Source organism: Amphibalanus amphitrite, unplaced genomic scaffold (genome assembly GCF_019059575.1).
Source record: "Amphibalanus amphitrite isolate SeventyFive unplaced genomic scaffold, NRLGWU_Aamphi_draft 000197F_arrow, whole genome shotgun sequence".
NCBI classification, from domain to species: domain Eukaryota; kingdom Metazoa; phylum Arthropoda; class Thecostraca; order Balanomorpha; family Balanidae; genus Amphibalanus; species Amphibalanus amphitrite.
In genome coordinates, this window is record NW_024881692.1 from 723,706 (window position 1) to 749,471 (window position 25,766).

At 50.8% G+C, this 25,766-nt stretch overlaps 1 protein-coding gene across 4 annotated transcripts in view; it reads left to right on the forward strand.

Annotated features, from left to right (window-relative positions):
• The window catches only part of LOC122384755 (RNA-binding protein 24-A-like), a 37,327-nt gene extending 13,097 nt beyond the window's left edge, over positions 1-24,230 (forward strand). Inside the window, exons 2-5 of one of the 4 annotated variants that reach the window (XM_043372465.1) lie at positions 4,803-4,938; positions 9,705-9,753; positions 20,445-20,635; positions 21,857-24,230. In XM_043372465.1, coding sequence (XP_043228400.1) covers positions 4,803-4,938; positions 9,705-9,753; positions 20,445-20,635; positions 21,857-22,002 — 522 coding nt within the window. In that variant the 3' untranslated portion in view covers positions 22,003-24,230. The remainder of the gene's footprint in view (positions 1-4,802; positions 4,939-9,704; positions 9,754-20,444; positions 20,636-21,856) is intronic. The other 3 variants (XM_043372466.1, XM_043372467.1, XM_043372469.1) reach the window with 3 other exon arrangements.
• The last annotated feature ends 1,536 nt before the right edge of the window (positions 24,231-25,766 follow it).

The window sequence follows — 25,766 nt, forward strand, 5'->3', positions numbered from 1 at the left end:
CAGCACATCGCTCACCCTCTGTTTGGCAGCGCTGCTGACCCGTGTCCTGGTTTTCTAGCTGTCCGGCGGGCACTTTGTACCCGCTGCCGGCTAACCATGGAGCCGCCCGACCCGTTGTGCGCTTCGGCCCATGTTGACAATCGTAAGGGGCAGCGTGGATCTTGCAGTGGCAGTGCGGTGAATCTTTGGACTGGCTAGATACTTTTGGGTGGTGTTTTATTTGATTGCTATTGATATTAGTTTTGTTTGTTTCCAGTGATAATGTCAATAACAAATCTTGGTCCTAAGCAGTGAATGGTCCACCTAAATTGCGAACGATCACAGTCTCTATTTTCAGTTTGTTTACAACTACTAAAACCCGGCATGGTTTTGGCGTGTTCTCTCTACGTGTGGTACCATGCATGAGTTCCAGTTAGCCACCTGTGATTTTCCTCTCTAGCGGTGGAGAGGGCGGCCGCCGCATCTGAAAAATTGGCCCCGCCAGTGGCGGCCCCGCCGGCTGACATATAGTCGCCTCCCGATGCTGTGCTGTGGTTTTCAATATGTGATAGACGTTTTTGGGTAGCCTAGCCATGATTAACGTTTTTGTTAATGCGATCCTGTGGACGCCGCCAAACGAAGAACTTCTCCGTCTTGGCAAAGTGAGGATTTTACCGATGTTTCTGTTCGCTCGCTGAAGCTACGGCAAATTTCACTGAATCTAAATAATGCTTCATTAAATTTGCGTTTCTTTTGTGCAACTAAAGTAGAAACTTTAAAAATTACTTCCGGTTATCCAGAAAACTACGTGACGAATATTGTTTTGCCGTGCTGCTTTTCAACAAAAGCATCTTCAACGACGGCTTAATTTCTTCTGGTAATTCTGCGCCAAAGTTGCGCTTCAGGGATCATCCACTGCTTGGCCGTCCTGTTAGGAAACAAAGGGGACATGTTCCGCCGAGTGTGCCGGACAGGGAGGAAGGGACGTTTCCTCACTGACGTGTGATGCCGCTTTTTCACCTGACGAGTCTGGCTCGGCCCAGGGGGCCCACGTGTGTGTGCAATGCACGCCGGCCAGGCTTAGCTTCGAGTCGTGTGTGCGTGTCTCAGGTTGCCAGCTGCCAGCTTCAGGCTGTGAGAGCTGTCAGCTAAGCAGCTTCTTGGAGAGAAGAAGCGATAGGTCAGTTGTCACCTGTCTGATTGCTGCTTCAGCCATGTCGGCCGTGGGGAGATTTGAAGATAAGCTAACGAGATTGTTGAACAGTTTTATGTTTCTTAAATCTAAAAGGAAACCTCTTGTTTTTCATATGCCAAAAATTATTTTCATAACAGCAGGTCATTATTGAATGGGGCTGAATTTATGAGCCATCAAACTGTTTTGATTTCACCGCAGTTGGCAATTGGCATGTGCCTGGCTGTTGTGGTTTCCACTGTAGGCCGTGTGCCGCGGTGGAGTTGGCTAGCGCCGACGAACCATACCCTCCCCACGTCCCCACGGCCGGCCTTAGATTTACAAAGAGCTGGCAAAGCTCTCACTGAAAGAACGAAACGAAAGAAGCACCGGCAGACGATTTCATGGCCAACAACGGCAAGGGAAAGGGGTGCTGACCGAGGCTGCGTGCGGTGTAAGCGTGCTTGTGCGTGTGTGGCGTGCGCTGCGTTTGTGCGTTGTTGTGGTGCTGTCCGCTGAAGTTGAATTGGAGTGAGGTGTTTTGGTGTGACCAGCTCTGAACTTCGATCGCGATAAGTTGTCATATGGTCGTGCAGTGATGTGTTTAAACTGCAGCGCAGTTTTCAAAACAGCGACGAGTGATGCTGGTTTTCAGCGAGCCTTTCTAACTAAGCTCATTTATCAAAGCAAAGGCTTTGATAAATACTGGGTAGCAGCATGATCATCAAGCCTTGCGTGGAGAATCCTCAGCACTCCTGTTGAATACTTCTTCTTGTATTTACCTCAAGTCTGGCTCGCCGATCCTGATGTGCCGTTAGTAAACATTTTCTACAACATAGTCGCCAGATGCTAAGACAGTCATATTTCACATAAACACACAAGATGCACGAGCGCTGTGCGCTCAAAAGAACTCGAGCACACACTTACTCGAACAAACACTTAGACGGACAGAAAAACACACCACTTGGACTCACGCAGAAGAAAAAAAAAGGCAACAGACGAACAGTTAAGGCTTCGGTATCAAGAACAGCACAGAGACGAGACAGAGACAGGTAGAAGGGGCAGGAACACCCCCCCCCCTCACCCCCGTTAGACACCTGTGCCATCTCGACTGGCTGACTCACTGCCAGCTGTCGCCCCCTCCCCCCCCCCCTATACCTCCGTCGTCAGGGTGAGGGATGTGAAAGGATGCATCACAAGGAGGCCCGGCTAAGGATCGACGGTTCTCCCCGGTCATATTGACTCAGCAAGTTGACAGACGGTATCAAGAATATCATAGAAGCTTGGAACGGTTTACCTCCTAGAGTTATCAATAGTTCCTCCTTAAGTAATTTTAAAAATGAGTTAGACTTGTATCATAAACAGCGTGGGCTAGTCTTCGATGAAATGGTGTAATTGTACCGTGTTTTACATACAGTGTTTGTTCATCTACCTGTAACCTCGTTGGGCCCAAGTGGCCTGCTGTTACATGGAATATATGTTATGTTATGTTATGTTATCAAAAAGCATGCCGCTGCCCGCTGGACCATCTTTTGGCTTCATTCGCCGTGGGCTGGCGACCGCTCGGGAGCCCTCTTTCAGTGCCCTTTCCTCAGTACTCACCCTTCCCCTGCGCCTCTGTCGGACACGGTGACTCAGTTGGCGTACGGCTCTGCCGTCCGGCCCGGCTGTGAAAGGTCATCGGGTCACCGCAGTCGGCCAGACTCCCCTCTCTGTCACCCCGGCCCCTCCCCTCCCCTCTCCTCCCCACGGGCTCCACTGGCCCCACCGCTACGGCCAGCGACAGAAAATTGATGTGGAAAATTCATGGTTGAATGACCTCCAAATCTCCGCCTTCGTCGCTTTACGTTGGTCTCCCAGCAGGGGTCCCAGACAGGGGTTTTCTCTGGGGAGGTCCAGCCAAAACTGTCGGCCTTGTCGAAAGTTGATTCCCCCACGGACTCGTTTGGCGTGGATGGGGTGTAGGTGCGGCCGTCCCTGCTTCAATATTTGGATGACGTAGTCATCTTCAGTGGGCGGATAGTGACGTCATCATTTACCTGTTCTGTTCGAGAAGTGACGTCATCGTTGGACCGTGCCTTAATTTTTTCACGGTGAACCGGCCCCTTGTGCATTCAGGTCCTACAGGGTGCTGTGGCACAGGACGTCTGTCGTTCTATTTATGTATTTCATGGCATTGTATCTCGTGCGGATCGCAGTTCGCGCAGTTCAGGAAAACAAACGTTAGCGGGGCAGCTGGGGCGGGGGCTGTTCCCATCCGTTAGGCGGCAGGGCTTCACTGGCAGGGGATGAAAGGGGCCTTTCTGGGTGGCCGGATAAAGCAGCCCACTGTTCCCGGAAACAGGAAACACGATAGTCTAAATCGACGAAATCGGGAGGCCACAACTGCAGGTCTTTCTCTACATTGATCAGACTAGCTCTGATATTTTTTGTAAACGTTTTTCCTTATGATGAAATTTATCCAAAAGTATTTCGATTTTCGTGTATTATTCGCTGTTATTTGGTTCATTTATCGCACATATAAAAAAGTGTTTTTCGTATTACCGCCGCCGTTTGGCCCATCTGTTCGGAGTGGTGTGTCACCGTCACGCAGCTGTGTCAGGCTGGGTGTGTCGCCGACTGGCTCACCTCCCGCACGGGGCAGCAGACAGTCGAGGCTGACACGTGCGTCTCTCCTACCGTGGCAGACACGTGCGCCTCTCCTGCCGGATGGTGCACGATGTTGGGCTCAGCCCTGCAACGTGAGCGCTGTACGGTGCATCACTCTTCCCGCTCCTCTAGGGTCTGGACTCGAGCACCTCTAGCGAATTTCCTCTTTACCTGAATCTCGCTTCCTTTCCGAACGTTTCAGACACTTCCTGCATTAGGCTAGGCTAATAAGAAACACAGTATTTCCCTTTCAAAACACACACTGTTTTTAAATTTTGTTTGTATTTTAATAATTACGCCTGATTCCACATAATTATGTCCCCGATTTATCTCTAAAAATGTCCTCATGTAGATGAAGTTAAAAGTGACGGCTGCCTCAGTGAGTTGACAAACGACTCACCCGTCATCTAGGCTGTTGTGACTCCATCACCCACACTTGGCGGGCGGGTGATGGACCGGTCTACCGAGACTCCTGCTGCTGGGTGCCGGCTGTGTGTCTGTGTGTCTGTGCGTGTGTGTGAATCCCACCACAGCTGTGTCTCGCAGACCGGCGGCACTTGTCCCGCCAGACGCCGCCGCCGGGAGGGGAGGGGAGGGGAAGGATGGCTCGGGGAGGCTCCGACACCGGTAACTGGACCCGACCTCCCCGACGGACCCCCCTCCCCCCCCCCGCCACCGTCCGGGGGAGGCTCGTGCGCCTCTATTTTGGGCGCACGAGAATCGCCGGGCGGCGGCGGTCTACGCTGGGGGCGACACCCCACGGCGGCGCCGGCAAACAAAGTGCCTCCCCCGCGACAGATAATGGACTGGTCCGGGTAAACAGACCCATGACGGGATTGTGCTAAAGGAAAGTGATCGGCCTAATGTCGTCAGAACGTCTCGCTGATGTTTATTATGATCCCCCTGTTCAATTCCTCCCCCGACTGCAAATGTCGCTGAACTGCCGTGTCACGTGTCACCCAGGTCACGTGTCAGATATATATGACCTCTGACCCTTCCGCAGGTGACGATGGCGGACAAGGCGGCGGCGGAGCGCGCCTGCAAAGACCCCAACCCCATCATCGACGGCAGGAAGGCCAACGTCAACCTGGCTTACCTGGGTGCCAAGCCCCGCGGCAATCTTCAGGCTGGTGAGTGGGGTCAGTAAGCGCCGTCTTCTGTGTCGTTTTAGACCTCTCATTGTCGTGAAAAGTACCTATGTCTGTGTCTGTAACCCCGACTGTCTGCTAATTACCAATGGTTGCATGAACACGTTGATATTTGTGAAACCCTGCCATTTGGCCTAACGGTCTTCGTATGATATGTGACGTGCCTGCGGATTCTTCCTTTTTTCCCCTAAAGGGGCAGGCTCGTCGCAAAAGATCGCAAGCAATTAGTCGAATAGCTTCGTATTGCTTATTTCAAGAAAGCATTTGGCTTTCTGTTTATTACCCTTGGAAGGTCGTGCATCCATAAAGGTGATTTGATTCGGGTCCGATTGGGGCACTACAACAGCCATCTGCATGCGCCACAGTGAATTTGTGTGCAGTGTAATATCTATATTCATGAGCTTTTGCCATAATGAGTCGCTGTATTTGTGGCGATATTTTATACTTGAATAATCCCAACAATTCATTCCAATTCAACGTTAGGTTTGGTGCAACACGAATCGGTGAAATGTTTCGACGTAAACAGTTTTCGAGAGCAGCAATTATTTAGATTTTTTGTACGGTTCTAGTTAGTCTTAAATTTTATAAGGTCTCAACACTAAATTTGTACTTTTCAAAGTGTAAACACTTTTTTAACCTAAACATGTGTTGGGCGACCTCATGCTTTGAGATGTCACGAAGAGGCTATTTATTACTCTGTGGCAGATAATTTTTGCCAGCTGTCACCTGTGCTGTGTGCACGCCGCACGGATACCATTTGACTCGGAGGCAGGACGTTAACCCTCGCCGGCCGAGGGGGGGAGGCGGGTGCCGCCCCCCCCCCATAGGGTTTTTTCGCGATAGCTCCGAACACGCTGGCGATAGAGAGCTGAAACTTGGCATACCTGACCTTTGATCCAAGCCGCATCTTTTGACACCAACCGCATTTTTTGGTCAGGTCAGGTCACTGACCTATGACGTCATAAGTGAACCTCTGCACGGTCTTCTGATGTCGCAACTTCGCAACGCCCTCACTGCCAGAGGAGATGTCACAGGGAAATGAAACTTGCAGGATCTAGTATTCATTATGAGTCTTACAACTTGTATATCTCGGATTTTTCCTAAAGGTCATATGAGGTCAGGTCATTTTCCTGACCTCACCATTATAAGTCAATGGGGAAAAATGAAAACTGCTATTCTGGCGCCGGGAACGATCTCCAACTATCTCAAGCACATAGAATCGTGATTTGATGCACTCCTTGCAAGGTTAGATGCGTCACTTTTGCAATGTTGACCTTCCGTGACGTCATTTATGACGTCATCAAGGTCATATTAGTTTTTCGTCAATAACTCCCGATCAAATCGAGCTAGCGAGTCGAGAAAGCCACCAATGGACTCAGGAAGACCTGCCGAATCGAATGATATGCGACATGACCACTTTCGACCAACTTCGTGACCTGGGGGTGCTGACCTGACCTTGACCTGAGGTCAACACCCCAAGTTGACCTGACCCGAACAAAAAGTATATCATTCGACGCGCCTGAGCGAGGCGAACACGATGCTACCAAAATCGCGGCTCTGCGGCCGTTTTTTGCGAAGTTATTCACCAAAAACTGAACCGTACCCTGGGGCACTTGACCTGACCTCAGAGGTCACCGGTTGACCTAGGACCTTAAAATCGGGTACCAATCTCTGTGTCTTGTAACGGCGCACACGCTCGTTTTTTCTGCGACGCGCTAGCTCCACCAGGGGCGAAACGGCGAGGGGGGTCGTACCCGCCCCCCCTTCGGCCGGCGCGTATGTAGAAAGCCAATAGGCCCGGCGAGGGTTAAATTGCTGACCTGCAATGTGCCTGACGAACCCAGTATCGCGTGTGTACTGAAATTGAATTACTTTTGGCCTTCATGTATATCAAGCCTAATTTATAAAGTGATGCTGGGTCTTGGAAGGCCGCTTAGTCAATTCCGAATTCGCTGTTTATTTTAAATTTTGTTTTGTAATGCAATTTGATAATCATGTTTTTTAGGAACATCGTGGTGCGTTCCGTAATCCCTGCGCATTTGATGTTTTCGCATCAGGGTTTCTCGTTCTGAAGAAGAAAGTCAAATCCTCATTACTTACTATTCGCTAGATTTGGCGTCATCTCCGATGTTTGATGTCCCTTTGGACTGTTGAACTTCACCATCAGCTGCTCCTTTGTGACGTCACTTCGGCACCGGTACCAACAGCTGACAACAAAGCCGTCCGTAATTAGCTCGGTGACCGGACCTACGCCGTTCGGCGGCGAGACGCGCCCTGTCTGCTGGCATCGCTCCGAGATTAGACAGTGGCATCGATCCATTACATGTGGTTCTAAATTAATGGTCAGTGTAAGCGGCACCAGATAAGAAGAACCGGTGCCAGGGCCAGAAAGTTCTGGTTAGATTTAGTTCGGTAATCAAGCTGCAATCGAAACCGGGAATTTCGGAATCCAAAATATCCATGCCAGGTGCATATTTTAGTCAGAAATGGGCTGGAATAGTTTTACCGGCACAGTTTATAGTTACCTGTACCACGGTTGTCTCATCTTTTATGCTTCGACTGTATTTACCTTTCAGCAGACCGCTACAAAGCGCGGGCTCCCTCGTTCTCCCTGCACCGCTGGGCTCTCTGGCCGGATAAGTGAGTGCCTGTTGCTCGGTTCTATTTACTCTGAGAGGAAGATCTTATCTCCGGTGGCGTGTATCCCGCTCTTGTTCGCCGTCGGCACAGATGGCGCGGTGCCGGAGTACATCTGTCTGGGCTCACAGTTCGTCTTGACCGCCAGCCAACAATGCGCCCCCGGGCGATCCCATTGTCTGTGTGCGGGGATGGCGCCGGTGCCCCGGGCGCCCCGGACGGGCGCCAAGCTCGTGCGGCGCCCTCGGTATGCTACTGGCGCCCCGAGCGCGGGCAGTAGCTCGGCAGAAAGTTGCGGATCTTGGGGTCTCTTAGTTGGGTTGCGTTATCTCGGAACGGGACTCTTCCACAGTTTATGGAAGGACCCTACCACGTTTTTTTTTCTGCGCTCAGTGTTTATTTACGATGTAATATCGCTTTTGCCGTAGGCTACAGCCTACAATATGCTTTCTCACGGTAAAATATCGTTCTTTCAGAGACCGAACGTCGATCAAAAGAGTCAGGAAATTCAGGAAATTTGTGATGAATTCCCTTATTGCCTCAGAGAAGAAAACTGAATTCTAAATTTAATGTCATTATTCATAACATTTTCAGAAGAAGTATTTGTTCTTAAATCTAGCCCGCATATCATGCAACCCTTTTTGATACCTAACTATTTTAACTGGGGAAATTGATTCATATCATGGCACGACCCCAATACAAACCAATGCAAATCCACACGCAACTTTGGTTTCCTGTGGGCAGTCATTTTTCTTGGTCCATTACTCCCATGGTTAATGTGCTTTTCATGAAATACGCCGCCATCAATCTTGGTGTGTCGCAGCTGAGGCGGCCTAAAGCAGGGGCCAAATCGCGGCGGTGGCAGCGGCGATTATAAATGTGGGGGTAACGGCTCGCAGCACGCCAGGCGCACAGAACGCCGGCCGCATGACGTCAGGCACACACGCCAAGCGTACAAGGCGCCAGGCACACGTGTATAACACACTTTAAGCATACAAGACGCCAGTCTCTTAGCACACCAGCTGCGGCGTCTGTCCTTCCTTAGTTATATAATTTTCATCGGTCCTTGGATCCGATCTTGAGATGTTTTGGAAGTACGAGCGTTTTCCGCTTGAAGATAGGCGCCTCTAGAGAATAGTAAGATGTGAGCCTATTTCGTAGCTACTTTTCTTGGACATTTCGCGCAATGATCCTGCAATATGCTTCAGAATAGTTCTAGCAGTTTTTCTGCCTGTACGGAATGATTGAATACATGCGAGAGATACGTGACGGGATTTTCGGGCTTTTCAAATATTTGAGAATGTATGTTCGCATAACGATTAACATTGTTCTATTATTTTTTGACCAAGTCGCCACATCGTGCCCAATGTGTTGTCTTTTGTCTGTCATGGTTTGTGGAGGCATATGCTACTGTAGAATGCATGTCTACCTGTCCAACAAACGTCGCCCATGTCTTTTTCTTAACACGTCAAACATAAAATGTAAAACTTAAAAAGTTGCCACGGTTTATTGTTATTGTGTGTCCCTGCTAGGAACTTAGATGCTTGTAACTGATACCTGGTGAGCAGAATATTGGAATTTGGAAATGTGTTTGGGCTTTATGACCTCCACCAGTCAATTATGCAATGCATATATGCAAACCCTCTGTCATAACATGCATATCCAGCACGGAAATTTTCGATACGTAAATCAGCGTATAATGCTTTTTTAATCATGTGATCGTCCCACCGATTTTGCCACACAAAAATATGTTTATGGTCCGCCTCTGGCTCATTTGTTGTGCGTTTGTTTTTGCGGCCCTTTTCGGTGGCGGCTGATTTCCTGAGGTGCTCCGGGTGACAGCCAGCCATTTTTATCGGACCGATTATGCTCACCCGCTGGAAGGTGCATTGATCGTCTCGAAATTGCCGTAATTGATATAAAGGCAGTCTGTGCAACATTCCATTACTGAAATAAGTGTCTGCCCATAAAAGAAAAACTGGTAATTGGCCGGTGGTTTCTAACTATAACGTCAATCAAGTTACGTGTTTTATCTTTGTTTTTCGATTTTAGTGTGACGTGTTTTCTTGGACGTTCGTTTGTTTTGCGCCGCCCTAAGTCGTTGTCTACCTTCGTTTCAGGCTTGGCACTGGCCTCGGCAGCTGGAGTCCGGTACCCTGCAATGTACGCGTGAGTGTGTGGTTTTTACTAGTCGTTTCACCCTGTTTCACTACACAGTGCACCATGCGGATGCCCGTGACAACCACTGCAACTGTCACCACTAAAGACTAAAGGCACATTTGAATAAAATTAGCAAAATTTACCCGATTTACCGAAACTTTGCCGAGCCATCGATTCCTTGTTATTAATTCAAATGTTACATGTGAATGGAAGGCACGCTCCATTCATGTAAGAGGTTACATATCTGGAGATTAAAAGGAATACTAAATTACAAGGCTTGAAACTCGGATCTCGGAATTGGATTCCGAAAGTTTGAAATTTATTATTTACTTTTTAGGATATTGCTCTTTCTATTTTTAGCTGTCCTCAAAATAGCGTTTAAATTATTCCAGAAATACCAACTTTTGTGGATATTAAAACAAGGGACGCACGATTTGGTAACTCCATTGCAAGACGAACAAAAGGCTCGATTATCTTCTCCATCAAAAATATTAATTCATGTCAAGTTGTGGCAGTCCTGGAGCTTGGCTCACCTCCTCCATGTGTACTAATGGTGATATTTTCAACCGGGGAGTTAAAACCTGAATGAGGAGCTAAGCTACCCATTTCTTACCATCACCATTCCAGCTACCCACTGAAAAGTTGTTTGAACCCCAAAATATATTCATTGATGAATAGAACGGGGTTCTACCCTCCCCCCACGAATAAAACCACCCCCACCCACGAACAGTGCCGTCCCCCTCCCCCCCCCCGCCTTGTCCGCTCAGCTGGCACCGCGGTGGTCTCTTCGGCCGTGTGGTGGCGTGATTTCGCTGTGTGCCGTGCCAATTAGTCTGCTCGATGGCGTGTCGGTTTTTGTGTTTGGCTTTTCGTTTGCTGTGTTGACTTGGTGGCACGTCTGGGACGGTTTCACTCACTAATGCACAGCAGGCTGAAGTTTGAGTGTTGTAGTGTAGGACTGTCTTAGTTACTGATGCACAGATACCGCAAGTTTGGGTGTTATTGTATGGTGTTTACGAATCCGGCGACTTAGGCAAGGAAACTTTCTGCCAGTGTACGACTTCGTGTCGAAATTCCCGCGAGTTTAGCTGTCAGAGTTGTTACCTACGTAAACTTTTATCACCCCTTTCCTCCCTCCTTCCTTCATTTCCTTTACGCTCCCTTCCCTTCGCTTACTCTACTCTCCATCGTGTTTGCATTATGGCATATGCCATTGCGTATCGCGGACACAAATTGTCTCGGTCAGAGCCCAGTGGACCACTCAACAGACTCCTGTTGATAAATATTGCGAGAGATTGGAAGAGTTCAGGGATCATCGGGAATTTCTAGAGATCTCTTGTCGACACAACATTCACTAATGTTTGAAAGATTGCTTTTATCATTCGGCCATGAAACCGGATCACATCTCTATTTACCCCTCATCCTCAGACTTCATACCACCTCTCCACGCATTACACGCCGTACCGTAGCTCGATCGCTCGCTCCCCACATCGGCCCACACCGGCCGGCCCGCGCTCCGCGCCCGCCTCCTTTCGCCACCGCCGCCTGCGATCGACGTTGACGCTCCATCGTCGCGGTCGATGCGGCGCCCCGGGGGACTGGCAGGTCGTTCCATACGACGGGCGGTGGATTTGGACGGTGGGTGGGTGACGTTTTTGGCGGAAGGCGCTGACCTGTCGGTGACGGAGTGGGTGGAAGGGGTAGGGACGGCGATGGATGTTGTGCGTGAGGGTGTCGTTGCGGCAATGAGACAGAAACTAGCTGATGCTTTGTGGAGATCTGAGACAGAGAGTATCCAATTAGGCATGAAACGACGAGAAGTGGCTGATCATGAAAAGGCAGCGCGTAGGCGGGTAACCGTGACACTGCCGTTGTGCACAGAAAATTGTTCCTGCGCTGCAGTGGTGACCATGTGCCATCTTATGTTGGGCAATTCTCGCATGGAGCTAAACATTTCTGAGGTCAATTATTAGGACGAAACTGGGAGAAATTAAGAATCAATATATTGCACGGTAAATCGGCCCGTGCTGATCATCATTCGAAAAGTCAATGAAGATCAGTTGTTTTCTTGAAACCGATCAACTGATAAGATTCTCTCCTCAGCGAAGCTCGGTCGTTTTTGTGTCCATTCTCTAGGGCCTTGGTCCACTCCGCTTGCAAACACTGTTGCCACCTGTGCTGTCCTGATTCCTACGGGCCACCGCGGCCCATACCACCGGCCCGGACGACCCTACCCGGCCTGGTGGCCTCGGCTGACATCACCTGGGCGAATGTAATCGATCCAGACGCCCGCTCAGCGTCACTTATTCGCAGTAGGCGCCGGCCGGCCACAACAATGAACACTCTGACAGCGGCACTACTGCTGGTGGAGCGGGGTTGCGCGAGCAGACTGCGGCCACCCGCAGCGAACGTGGGATTGCGTTGTGATTGTGATCGCTGGAGGAAATGCTTTAGAAAAATAAAGAGATGTCATTGCTTGACTGGTCCAGCGGATAAATGTATGTTCAATAGTTCTGTGATATTGACAGCACATTTCTTGGAGATATTAACATGAGACTTGAAACTGATATGTGCAGGTTACCCATTTAGTCGCTGCCTCGCGATACCTGTTTTGGCGTATTCGACCTTTTTTGCCACTTCGCGCGACCTGGCCTGTCGACGGGAGTTTAAAATACAATGATTGAACGCTTCCAGGCGGCATAGAAAATAACCGCTGAGAGACATTGGAAGGGCCTCCTGATCTTTCGAGCGGTAAAGATAGATGATAAGGTGTCCTCTTCGTTTTTCACTATCCGATAAAAACAGCAAGGAGTGATAACGCACTCCGTACACTGTCCAGCAGGGCGTAACTTTGTAAAAGCACAACTGCAGTATATCGAAGGGGATTTAAATGTCACTCTTAAATTTACCTAACCTGAAATCACCAAGTTGTTGCCGAAGCTCCAAAGTGGCCATGCGGTTGCAGCGGCAGAAAGCCTTGCAACTTTGCATCGATTTTCAACGTGCGCAGTTGTACAGTGCGCAGTTGGAGGTGGAGGTTAATTTTAATCGTGAAATACCAGAGTGGCGATAACTTGATTCGGATTATGTAGTCTCCAAACCACCACAGTCGCTGAAAATCTACCAAGATTGGCATGGGTAGGTAGTTATCGGCATTCAGCAGTCCTTTAACCCTCGCCCGTAAACGGCGATCTGCCACCTTCGCCCATGCAGGGGGGGGGGGTTGGTGCGACCCCCCCCCCCTTGGCGTTTGAAAACGGAGCGTCGTAGAGCTTAGCGGAAAAGACCAACGGATTTCTCTCGCCGAGATCTCGCGATTGGTGGTATATTTTTTGGTCCTAGGTCAACATTTGACCTACTTTTGACCGGTCAAAGGTCAAATTTTCGGAAAAATAGACTTTTTTCAAATTTCCGCGGCGATTGCGGCAAAACGGTGGGAGATATCGACTTGAAACCTTCACTATCGTGTTCCTTGATCAATTCTCTATCGTTTGGTATGTATTTCGTTTCCCTAGCTCTAAAAATGGCGCGTTGGGAGCGCCGGAAGTCGGCAAGGTCACAGTCGGCGGCAGAAATTCGAAAAATCAAAATTTAAATTTTTGAAATCTGATTGTATTTTTGGATTTGAGAGGTCCATTTGCTCCCTATAGAAGCTAATATTGCTGCATATTCCCATTGAGGTGACAAGAATTAGCAAAATAGTGGTTCGGGCGCTTTTCAAAAATAGTACCGGACGCTGTTCCTCTTGTGACGTCATAGCTCCGTGACCTGACCTGACCCGGTCAAGTTTCTTATACCATATGATAGCCAATACTTGCCCCAACATGCATGGGAAGTTTCATCACGATCCATCAACCGATGTCCGTACCACCGGCAGGAAACCTCGGGCGTTGGCACTCAGTTTGTGAAAATCCGGCCGGAGGCTGTTCCCTTTGTGACGTCATAACTCCGTGACCTGACATGACCCGGTCAAATTTTTTTTATCAAAAGATGCGCAAGGTTTGCCCCATAAGGTACCCAAAATTTGGCGGCGCTGCGCGCCGCCGTTTTTGCACTATTTCCGAAAAACCTCAGGGGGGGGGGGCTGCACCAACCCCCCCCCCCTACATGGGCGAGGGTTAAAATTCATGCAGCACTCCCGTTAATGATTCCCATATACTTACACCAGCCTGCGAGGGGAGCCATTGTACTCACCCCAGCCCCCTACCCATGGCACGTGCCACATGGGGTCACTATCCAGCCCCTTTGCAATGAACACGCAGTGCAGTGCGTCTAAGCGCCTTTCGTTTCCGCTTTACGTGAATGAGTGCCGGTTGGGCAGTGCGCTCTGGCTGGGAGGAAAGGAGACCAACTCACGCACTGGTGGAGGCACTGCGCCCAGTCACGCGCTGTTCTCACCCCGGAGAATATTGGTCACGGGCCGGTGGTCATGAATTTTCGGAAATTGATCGGATGTCACCTGGCGTACGTAGCTCCCTGATGTACACTATGGAGAGATATGTAAAACAGTAACGTGTCGTAGGAGGAGAGAGATGTACCTATTGATAAGAGACCAGCTAGTAGAGTATTCGATTGGTGCGTTGGGTCAACTTTTACCTATGGTTAGCTATAGGTAGTCGCTCTGCCTTAGTCTGTCATGACGGCTCTCCACTCTCCACTCACCATCTACCCAGCACCGCGTGACAGTACTCTCTGTATTCTGCCCGGGCTCCGAACCACCTGGCCCGGCATCACAAACGATTCGTAAACGGGGCAGGTGGTAGCTGCCGTCGGGCGCCGGGCGCGGGCGGCTGGGACGGGGGCGGCCCACGCTCCGCTGGGCCTGGCTCGTGTCGTGCTGGCCCGCTGGTCCCCGCTCGTGCTGGTCCGGGCTCATTCACGATGCTGCTTACTTGAAGACTGGATATGGATTGTTGACTTGTTTACGCTGCTGGTCACGTAGGTGAAGCTGTGAATAGTGAATAGTCCAGTGTCTATCCATATTTTTACACTTCACATGTTGCTTTAACGCTGACCTGCTGATGTACGGAATTCGCTGACATCAGTAAATCATTAATCTGACGCCATGTCTAGCCGGTGCCAGTACCGGCAAGCCATCGGTCTGATGACGTAACCATGAGGTTTTCGGAGGCAGCACTGCTGGCACATGACAGGAGCTAAATTGATGTGAAACTCTTGGTACTCATTCATTTAGCGGGATCACTTTCATAGGTTGAGTGTCGACGTTCCTACTTCTTATCAGAATACTTCGATTTACATGCCTTCATTCTGCAGCCATGTCAATATTGGGGAACATTTTTAAAGCTTCAAAGCAAATCGATGTAACACCACCACCTTGGTTGAGGCACCCTCACGTTTACGGTTTCTTCAGTAGCTGCATCGGGTTACCACATTACCCTTGTCCAGTTCCAAGCATCACAAGGACACGTGCTTTCTTAAACACATTTAGAACGCGGTACTTTTATCAAGCTTAAAGTGCTTAGGTGTGTCCTTGGTAATTAAATGTGCGAGTATGAGACCAGAAATAATGTGGGAACGCTTTAAGCCGTACTCACAAGCGGACTCAGCCGGCTTTGCCAGCAAACTAATTCACAAACAATTAAAACCCTTTAAACGCTGCTCCAGAATCGCGTCTCTATTTGCAATTAATAAGCCCTCTGTGGATATAGCGTTATTAAGAGAAGCTCAGCTGGTGTTTTCGTTGCCGTTGATCCACTGTCTCATCAATAATTCACTCTTCAAACTGGCAGTGAGTTAAAACCAGGGCGGCACGCAGCATGGGTGCCGGCATTCAACAGCAGACGTTAGACGCGACCCCTGTCGCGAGTGATGGTGCTGTTGACTAAGTTATCTGCCTCATATAATGTAAAAGGGGTAACTAAAAAATGCGCTTCTGGCGTCTACAGTTCTCCGGCGCTGATTCCTAGCTGATAAAGCTCTCTGTTCGTGTGAAAGTCTCCGCGATCGCCGTAGGAGACTTCGATGCGGCAGCGCCGGAGGTTTGCCTGCGTGGGTAGGCTGACCCGCCGAGCAGCTGAGTCGTGCGGCACAGTATGCCCTGGAACTGGCAGGCGTCGCTCACCGCCGCCGCCGCGCCGCCCGCCTTGGACACAGGGGAGCGCCTCAGCAGCAAATAACCCATTTCTCTTGGCTTCTGCGGGCGCACGCAAGTTGATTAGTGATTCTCGTTTATTATCGGGGGAGAAGGCCCTCGGGTGGGGTGGACGATGACAGTAGAGCTGTTGTTTTCCACTTGAGGGAGCACGCCGCAGATATATTAATATCCTGTGCCATGACGGATTAGCCCCTTCGCTGCCACCGCTTCCACGTGCCGGCATCGCAGAGCGATTATTTTTGGCTTAGTCCTAGCTAATGAATACTAAGGCAATTGATTTCATTAATGATCTTTTTGCGATTATCCTAGGAAACAGAAGACAATTTTTTGCCTTTGACTGGTAGCGTTTAGTGTAAGCCGCAGTTGATGCTCAGATCAGTTAGAAGTGGCCCGGGGCTGTGATACGGGGTCCGGCCGTTCAGTGTGAGGTGCACAGGCAGGGAGGGTGCCAGCGACGGGCCCAGTGTCCGCCCGGTGGCCGTCCCGCTGCTTCATAATGCATACAGCCATCGATCGAGCGGCTGGATTATTGAACTGGGATCATGGGAGAGCGGGGAGAGTGCCGACGGGAGGGGAGGGGAGGGCGGGACCGGATGGGACGCGGCGGGATGGGACAGGATAGGACGACAGGATGGGACGACAAGATAGGACGACAGGATGGGACGGGATGTAACGGAACGTTACAGGTCAGGACTTGACGCGAACTATGGCGAAAATGGGGATCCCCAAAGAAAGTAGACTTCAGAATGTTTATCATTGCGAGATTTGGTAAGCAACTGCACAATGGAATGATTATGAAGCTGGTTCAGACCAATGAAAAGATACATTGTCACGGAAACCAATGTCTAGTGTTTGATCGTAAACAAACAAAATTGTTTATGTGCACGAAAATGAACGATGTAACGGCAAGTAACTGTTAATGGTCGACCTAGCACCTTTCGTCACATTTGGCCTGTAAAATACTCTGTGTTTCTTTGTTGGTAAGCATTTCGTAAGCATTTCGTTAAACGGTATGGCGTAGCAATTTCTAAAGTACATTTCTAAATTAAATACCGTTTCAAGCTTGCTGCCTTATTAATGAATAATTAAGTTTGCCAACAGATTATGGTTCAAATTAGGTGCCATAATAGCTGTAAAGCTAGCTTTGGTTTAAAAATTACAAAACTAAAAGCTGTCTATAAAGCGTTCCCAGTAACGTTTTCTAGAATAAACATTTGGAAGATTATCTTGTATTTGGTGCTAACTTAATAATAGCAAGATGCTACTAATGCCCACCAATTGCTAAGCTATTGGCCTCGTGATCATTGGCCGATTGCCCCCACATGGTGCCACGCTTTTGGCTGACGTCTGTTATGTCGTTTTTTATGTGGACCATTCGGTCCGTACCCTGCTGTCAAGCATTAGTACGGCGTCGCAACGTTGCGGGTAATAGCCGGTCGGCCAGTAAGTGGCCCCGTGTAGCTGCAACCCGTGCCCTGCTGCAAGATTGATGGCTGGTCATGGTCGTTTGTTCGTGTGACGCCAGACGGCAGCATTAAACCCACGTCGGTCGGAGGTGGCTTTGGACCGGACTGAATGCCCCGCTACTGTACATTGAGGTCATGCGTTGTTGGCGACAAACCAAGCAGTGAAAGCTTCTTTTTACCTGCCGTAATATTAAGCCTTTGCTTGTTTTAACCTGTAGAGCCTTGGTTTTAACTCCCTTTCAGTTGACAACTGTCATTCCCTTTCAGTTTTGTCACTTGGTGTGTCGCTAGTGAAGCCGCCGGAAAAAGAATACTTCGTCCGGCAGCATATCAAAAACTATTTTTGGTATTGTATGAATGAAGCGATCATCGATTACATGAAAACCTTCAAAACAAACTTCCGGAAAATCTGTGTAAACGGTCACGCGCTCGCCTACATCCGTGCAATGTGGGCCATGGCGTCCTCGGCTCCAGCTGAGCCGGACCATTGCATGTGGCACGGCACCGGTTCTGTTTGCGCTCATGTTGCCATGGCTAAATCACCGCTGCCCAGTGCCGGCCGGCAGTATGTATTCGTTTTCCGAGCCCCCGCCCCGCCTCGTCCCCGCAGCGATTGCGGCTGTCTGGCCGCGCCAAAGCAGCCATTGAAATGGTACCCACAAATGACTGAATGGGTACAAATGGCAGTGCCGTCGCCGGGCGCGCTGTCCGTCACTCATTGGACAACAATAGAAGACAGCCATTTGCTGGCCGAGGCCTCCGACCCAGCGACCTGGCGGTCTACCTCCGAGCTGTACTGCCCTAAACGCAGCCGGCCCGCTGCAGGGCCGAATTTCGCCGCACTCTGTGCAGTGGTGGGCCATTGCTGGTGTGATTTTGCAGGTCGGTTTCCTGGCCGCGGGTCCGATCGACCGCATGGAAATGCCCCCGGGGTCGAGGGGCGGGAATGGTCGCTGCACAGCGCGGGTCGTGTCCCGCCGGCAGTCCCTGGCAGTGAGGAGCGATTGTATAACACGCTCCGACTGACTGGACCGAGTGGCCGCACTGTAATTTTAAGTCAACACGTGAAATTGGTAAAGCCCGGCTGACATGCGATGCGGAGTCGTAAATGTTGTGGCTGCTGAAAATTTGATTTTGTTTGCGGTGGCCAAGAGAGCTTAAGGCAATTGAAGTCAACTGCTATTGTTGAGCAAAGCACAGCGCGAATCAAAACCACATGTTATATATTGTAGCTAAAAAAAAAAACGTCCCAGCCATTGATGCATACCTTAACTTTGACAGAGCGCTCCTGATCTCACAACTGCTCGCTTCTTATGCGTTTGGGATGGCGCATGGCACGAAGTGTTCGATTGCAGAATGCAGGCTTAGCTAGAAGGGCTGGAATAGCTATCCCTGTATTTCTACCTGCCTTCCGGGGCTCCTCGACTCCAGTGATTGACCTGCAGTGATCACCTCCATCCCTATGGATAAATAACGTTCCTGTCTTCGTTCAGCGGCTGGCTCCCACGAAAGGGAGGGCTGAGTGGGGAGGGGAGGGAGAGGATGCCCACGGGCCGACACGCCAAGCCCCGCCCACAAGCTAGCGCCCCAGGGGTAGCTCGTTCATGATTCAGAGGCTGTAGCGGTGTATTGGGGCATTAGTGACCCGCTGGCTGACGTTTATTTATTGATAAGGTGGATCATTGGGTGGTGGTCATTGTGCGACGATCACGGCGAGGTGGTGCGCCATGAGTGGCGCATGTGCGCCTTCATTTGTCGCGCCAGCCGTCAGCGACGAATAGCGGCTGCGAAAATGTTGGTATCGGGAATGCCAGGATATTTAGTGCTCGGGTTTTCATGCTTACCTGATTGAATTTCAGTTCTGTGATTTTGTCGTATGACGCAGGAGAAACCAAAAGCCAAAAAAGAGTCGCTTTGTGACCAGTTTTATGGGATTTTTACTCGTTCAATCGTTAACTTGATTTGGACCATAAAACCAGCATTGTCTGCTAATAACCTAAAACAGCGACCATCATTTAACATACAATAGCCCATTTCTACCCAGGTCTCTGGCAATATTCTACACATACCAGTCCACAGAATCGACCCGACATCCGTCGTCCTGCCGCGGCCCGTCACGCCCCTTAGCGGCACTATAGAGCCGCGCAGCTGGCTGTTCGGACTGCGTTCAGCGCACAGTAATCACAGCTTATGGCGGCAATAGACGGCGCCGAGTTAGGCTCAGTACCCCGCAGGGTGTTTGGATCGAACTGCTGAGGGGGAGGGCGGGGGGGGGGGGACGGGCGCAATGGACATATTTTGGACAGTGGGCCACAGTGGACTTGGAACGTCTTTGGACGTTGGACGCCTGGACGTCTTTGGACGTTGGACTGTCTTTTGACTTTGGACTTCTATGGAAGTTGGGCTTCTTTGGACCTTGGGCGTCTATGGCAGTTAGATGTTTTGGGCGTCTTTGAACTTAAGCTTCTTTGGCATATTTAGACATGCTGCGGACGATTGACCACTGTGTATCGAGTAGGCGGCCATATACGAATTATTTTTATCATGCCAAGCTGAACATTCTGGATAAAGACCGATTTTGTGATAATTATACAGTCGCCTGATCTCCCGATTACATGCATTGCCAATGCACGTACGTTGGCGGCTGCAGCCACGGCCGCGGACCGACAGTCTACACACAGGGACCGGAAGTTGCTCGTTTCCGCCAGAGAGATGGGCGGCGCGATTGTCACAGCTCTGGTACCGGCGGCGGGGATGTCACATTTTTCAACTCGCTGTTCTCTGTGCAGCGACAAGTTATGTATCTGTGTCAGAGTTCTATCGTTGACGTATTTACCCGTCCTCTCTTCATTCCTTCTTACATTACATGTTGTGCATAATATACAACGTACATTACACGCTCCACCCGCGTTTGACACTGACACTTATCCCTGACACTAGTCCCTGACATCGACACTGACACCTCTGCCTAACACTAGTTAATCAATGATCACTGTCACCTATCGACTGACACCCACCCCCGATACCCATCCCTGACACTAGTTAATGATTACTGCCACTGCCACTGACACCTACCCCTGACACTGTCACTGACTCTCTTTCCCCTCTCTGTTTTACAGGCTGCAGAACCCGCAGTACATGTACCAGTCTCCCTACATGTCAGCCAACCACCCTCTGCTAGCCGGCCTGTCTGCCAGCGCCCTGAGCCCCGGCGCGGCCGGTCAGCCCATGTACGACTACCAGCCGTATGCCACGGCCGGGGCGTTCCAGGCGGCCGCGGCTGCTGATCCGTACAGCTCTCAGGTGGCAGGTAGGTGGTGAAGGGGGAGGATGGGGTGGTGGTGGATATTGGGTAGGCAGCGGGAGGCTGGAGAAGATGCCCAGTAGGTGATGAAAGAGGAGACGATGGGCGTTGTGGGTGTTGGTTAGGCAGTGTGGACAGTTTATAGAAGGGAGGAGAAAATGGCAGGTTGGTGTGGTGTGGGATTGAGAAGGTGTTGCTGCTGATGGATGGGTGGTAGGGGTGGTGGGAGGTGCGTTGGAGGTCAGAGGCGGTGGCCGATAAAAAGGCGAGTAGGATGTAGGATAAGGAGAGAAGGATGGGGATAGCGGGCTGCTGATTACAGCTTCGGGTAGATGAGGACAGAGGTGGGTTACTGGGTGTAAGATAGGACGTAGACGGTTGGTAGCTTGGGGACGGACGATGGTTGATAGGTTTAAATACGCTGACCACCTACAGGCTGACCACTGACTAGTCTAAACTATTTAAATTTCAGATGTAGCTGAAAGTTTCTCTTCTTCCGTAAGCGGTGAAGCTATTCCTTTCAAATGACAGTATTCACATTGTCCGTTGCGAGGTGCGACGCCCCAACGTTAGTTAACCGTAGATTTTCGGGCTTTCAAGTCACACATGAAGTGACCTCCGTGCCGCATGCCGTCGTGCTCTACAGCGCAGGTGGAGGCCGGGCCTCTGCACAGCTGTGCCTGTTTCACGTTATCGATCGATATGGACTCGAATAGGGGGGCTCGAGCCCGCAGTAAGGAGAGAATGCGACAAGCCGGCGCGAAGTACAACCACTTGCGGTGACTGTCACATGAAATGTTGTAAATTTGGGGATGGGAGTGACTTGTCGATATTGGATACTGAGGGACCGGAGTGCTGAGTGCTCTGCTAGGGAGGGGGTAAATGTGGGCGTCATTTTGTACCGTTGGTGTCACCTGTACTCCGATCGTTTAGTATGCCGCTGTCAGAATCAAGCTCAAGGTCTCACAGCTCATGTCTGATGCCTGACTGTCATAGTGTCATGTGCTAACTGTCATGGCCATGTGAGGTAGATGTGTCTCTGACTTGTCAGTGGCATTTATGACCCGTGCTTTGTGACTGCAGTTGTTCCTTTTTATAGCCGATGCGTGGTCGCTCTTTGGCTGTGTTTCTAGCTCCCATTAACCCCATATTTGTTGATACTGAACCGATGCTGATTGTAATTGCAATTGTTGCTGCATTCTAACGAGTCTGTTCGCTCCGTTTCAGCGAACGCGTTCCTGCCCCAGTACGCCGGCTATCAGGTGCCAGTCAGTTCCGCCCTGGGCGCGCAGCAGCTCTCCCTGGCCGGCTCTCAGTACGCCGCTGCCGCCGCCGCCGCCGCCGCCGCAGCCCAGGAGGCCCGCATGCAGTGATGACGACGCCCGCTAGAGGCGCTGGCGTCGCCCGAGCTGCGCTCGCCATCCCCAGTCCGTCGGCCAGCCAAAGGCCGGGGGTGACGGGAGGGATGGGGGGGCTCGACAGACGCCCAGTGACGTCATCAGAGGTCCCGAAGTCAGCTCGACAGTTCTGGAGAGCTGGCGAGGCGGGAGAGAAGATTGTGGAGAATACGGCTGCTCATGCGGTCAACAAGCTGGTTGCTATGACGACGACTGATGGATGCATGTTGTCATGGCAACAGGTCGGCGAGTTGTCAGGTCTGAGAGTGGCCATCTAGTGTAAATTTTACCTACCGGATAGCGATGCAGTATCTCCACAAACGATTTGTTACATGAGCCTCAAAATTTCCATAGGTTATCATTGTTGCAGGTTAGGTGTATCAGTCTGCACAACTGTTTATGCAGGTGTTAGTTGTTGACAGGCAATGATCGTCCTTATACATCAGCGCGGACAGAGCTGATTAAGATAGCATAATATATTCCATGGCTCCGTTTAGGATCCCTTTCTAAAGCCACGACTCCGATTTCATGGGCCGCTCGAATCGCGTATATCTATGCTTTTTAAACGTCTTTTCTATATTGTCATCTGTATTTTTAACTGTGATGTTGCGGAAGGTTCGTTGTCCCGTCCATCCAGCTCCGAGGTCAGGTCACCTCACGCCTCGGGGCGTTCTAGGGGCGCCGCGGCAATCGACATTACAGAGACACCTTCCCTGCCTGCTCGAGGTGTTAGAGCCACATATATATGCGTATGTTACGTGCCAGCGAAGGCCGGGGCGCAGTGCGATGCGCAGTGAAAGGTCATTCGGCCTGCGGTCGACACGCCGGACCGTGTTTAATGTTACCCATCATGTGTTAGATTAGGCTATCTAGGGTAAGATGCCGGGCGATCGGGTGCTCGCAGCGCCGAGCCGCGGGGCTGGGACAGGAAGCAACTGTACATAAGCACTCGCACGGACGTGCGCTGAGCCACCGAGCTGCCGGCGTTAGCGACTGGGTGGGTGGTTAGCTAAGGGTCGCGGGCGCCGCGGGGGGCGCGGTAGGGGCGCCGTGGGGCGCTGCGGGGGCGTCCGACCGACGGTGGATCTAGTCAGGCGCCCGCGAGGTGCCAGCCCGCCAGTCGGCCGGCCGAGCCCAATATCCGCTGCTGCAAACAGTGCCTTCTACCTGCCTGGTGCCTTATCAGTGCCTCTTTTTGACGCGCGCCGACGGAAAATTGCCACCTTTTGTCGACTGCCTCCGCCGCCGACGCCGCCGCCGTCGTCACCGCCATCGCCGCCATCCGCTGTTTTTGCGAGCGATGTGACGATCAAAACAAGTTTCTCATTTTCGGCCAGGTGTGTTTTGAATATGTTTTTGTCCGGAGGCCATTGATTTGGTGGGTGTGTGCATTTGCGAGCGCAAACCTCTCTCACCGGGGCGCAATTAGACCCGAAGCTATGAATAATAGAGCGTCTGTGCGCGCCGAGTGCCAACCTGAAATCCAGGCATGCATTGATCGGGTGCGGCTAGTATTTGCGCTCCAATAGTTCACTTGTATTTTTAGTGCCGTTGGAGTCGCTGGTTCCGCATCAACGTGTCATTTTAGACGCCTGCATACTTTGGCCCATAATTTACTAGCTAGGGTGTTTTTAAAAGACACCTTTCCGACATCTTGTCACCTCAACTTCGCGCTGATTTAATGTAAACAAACACACCGGGCCTATGACTTGTTTCATCATCGATCGTTGTGACATTGTAGCATGCTCAAAAAGCGATGGCGATGTTGGCACCGATGGCGATGGCGATGGCGGTGGAAGCGATGGAAGCGATGGCTCTCGGCCAGTCTCGTACACACACCGCCCTTCGTTGCTCAATTCGTACTTTGCTCGCCGTCGCTGTTCGCTCGGTGATGACTCTATGTCAGCTGACGAGCAGTGACGCAGAAGAGACTGGCGGCGCGGCGATCATCATTTTCCGGCCAGTACAAGGTGTGGCGGGCGCGCAGGCGAGCCGTCGGGCGTCTGTGCTGCGTGGAGACCCCGTGTCTCTCGCCCCGCATGTTAAAACACAGACCTAGTCCACTGGTGCCTGGAGGGCGGGAGGGAGGGAGGAGCGGGGACCCAGGTTCCGACCAGGTCATAGGGTCGCTGTAGACAGTACGAGGCTCATGATCTGTGTATAAAATGTAGTAAATTAATAGGAATAATAAATGGAAAAACGATCGTCTTTTGTTTGAGCTGAAGGTGTGCGTGGTTTGTTGGTCTGTAGTGATTTGAGAATGGCGAATGGCAATGACGTCCAAACAAATTTAACTCACGCCAGGGCCTGTGATCCGATCGCAGCACATCAAGACTGGAGGGGGGAGGGTGCCTTCACATTTTCACTGGGCCACTGGGCATGTAGTGCTAGGAGTTAGGCAAACGGCGTTCAAAAGTATTTTATTTTATCCTACCGACATACAACCTTAAATGGTAGGCCGTAAGTTTGACCTGGCTAGCCTTGGAAAACCGGTACAAATGTCGACTTTCGGATGTATGTACTGTTCACTCAACCTATGATTGGTCGGGTGAATAGTGAGTTAAGTTTTGGTTTCTCGTTTCCAATGGCAGCTTTTCCAGCAAAGTATGAACCAATTTTCAAGCATTGAATCGCTTCAGGATGCTGTCTATTTTGTAGCTGAGCCTCTTATGATGCTGACAGGACGCACCCTGTAAGGAGGTGTTCCTGTATGTAGTGCAATGGTAGGTGGTGGCGCTAGTGTGGCGAGAGTACCGTAGGTGGCGGTAGCATCGCTGAGCTCCTAGGCCACGCGAGTGTCGCCGGCTTTACCCAGTCCCAGATTCAGATGATATCTACATACTTTTGCGAGTCTCGAGCCTGGCTGTGCCTTTTTAGTTGTTTATAAAACACTTGCATTCAAACCAGAGTACATGCTTGCTGGTGATATGAGGTCCAGCTTATTTTGCAAACATTTCTTTCCCTTGCCGACAGCCGTGAAAGTACCTACAGTGCCTTCCGTTTAGCCTGACTCTTTTCGATAGGTAGGAATCAGATGTGCAAAAAGAGATCGCATTCCTGATCTGGGTTGCTAATCATACACTGTACTGAATCTTTATCAGAAGAAATTAGCATGGAACGATCAATGAGTGCTCTTACTTACTTACTTACTCCTCGGCGACAGCTTCGTCGAGGGAACGGGAGCCGAAGATCCGCCTCCATGCCGTCTCCGCTCCTCCCAACGTGCAGATGTTAGCCAGGGTTCGACGAGACACCGTCCCGCACGCGAGCTGGCACGCCATCCTCCCACGGGGGCCGCAGAGGCCCGATCTCGCGATCCAGCCCGGCCTCAGATCGACACGGGCCATCCTCCCGACTTCCGCTTCTCCTGGATTTGGCTTCCTGGCATCGTCAGTTTCCATCTTGAATTTGAGTAGTTGCTGGAAGTCGGAAGCCGAGAGGACGATCCTGCTGGTAGCGGGCGCGCCATTGCCCGCCAGCCAGTCTGCCTTCTCGTTGACCTCCACGCCAGCGTGGCCTCCACGCATGAGTGCTCAATAGCTCAAAATGAGCTAGTGATGCTTGGACTTTATCCGTCTACGAAATTATATAACGGACTCACAAATTAAAATTAGCTGAGATAAGCCGGTTGCTGAATTTCCTGGTAATGTGAAGGTTAATGATGCGCATTGACTACCATTTTGCTAGCGAAATGCGCATTTCCATTGTTCATTAATCCCGGATAGAATATGTCATAGCAT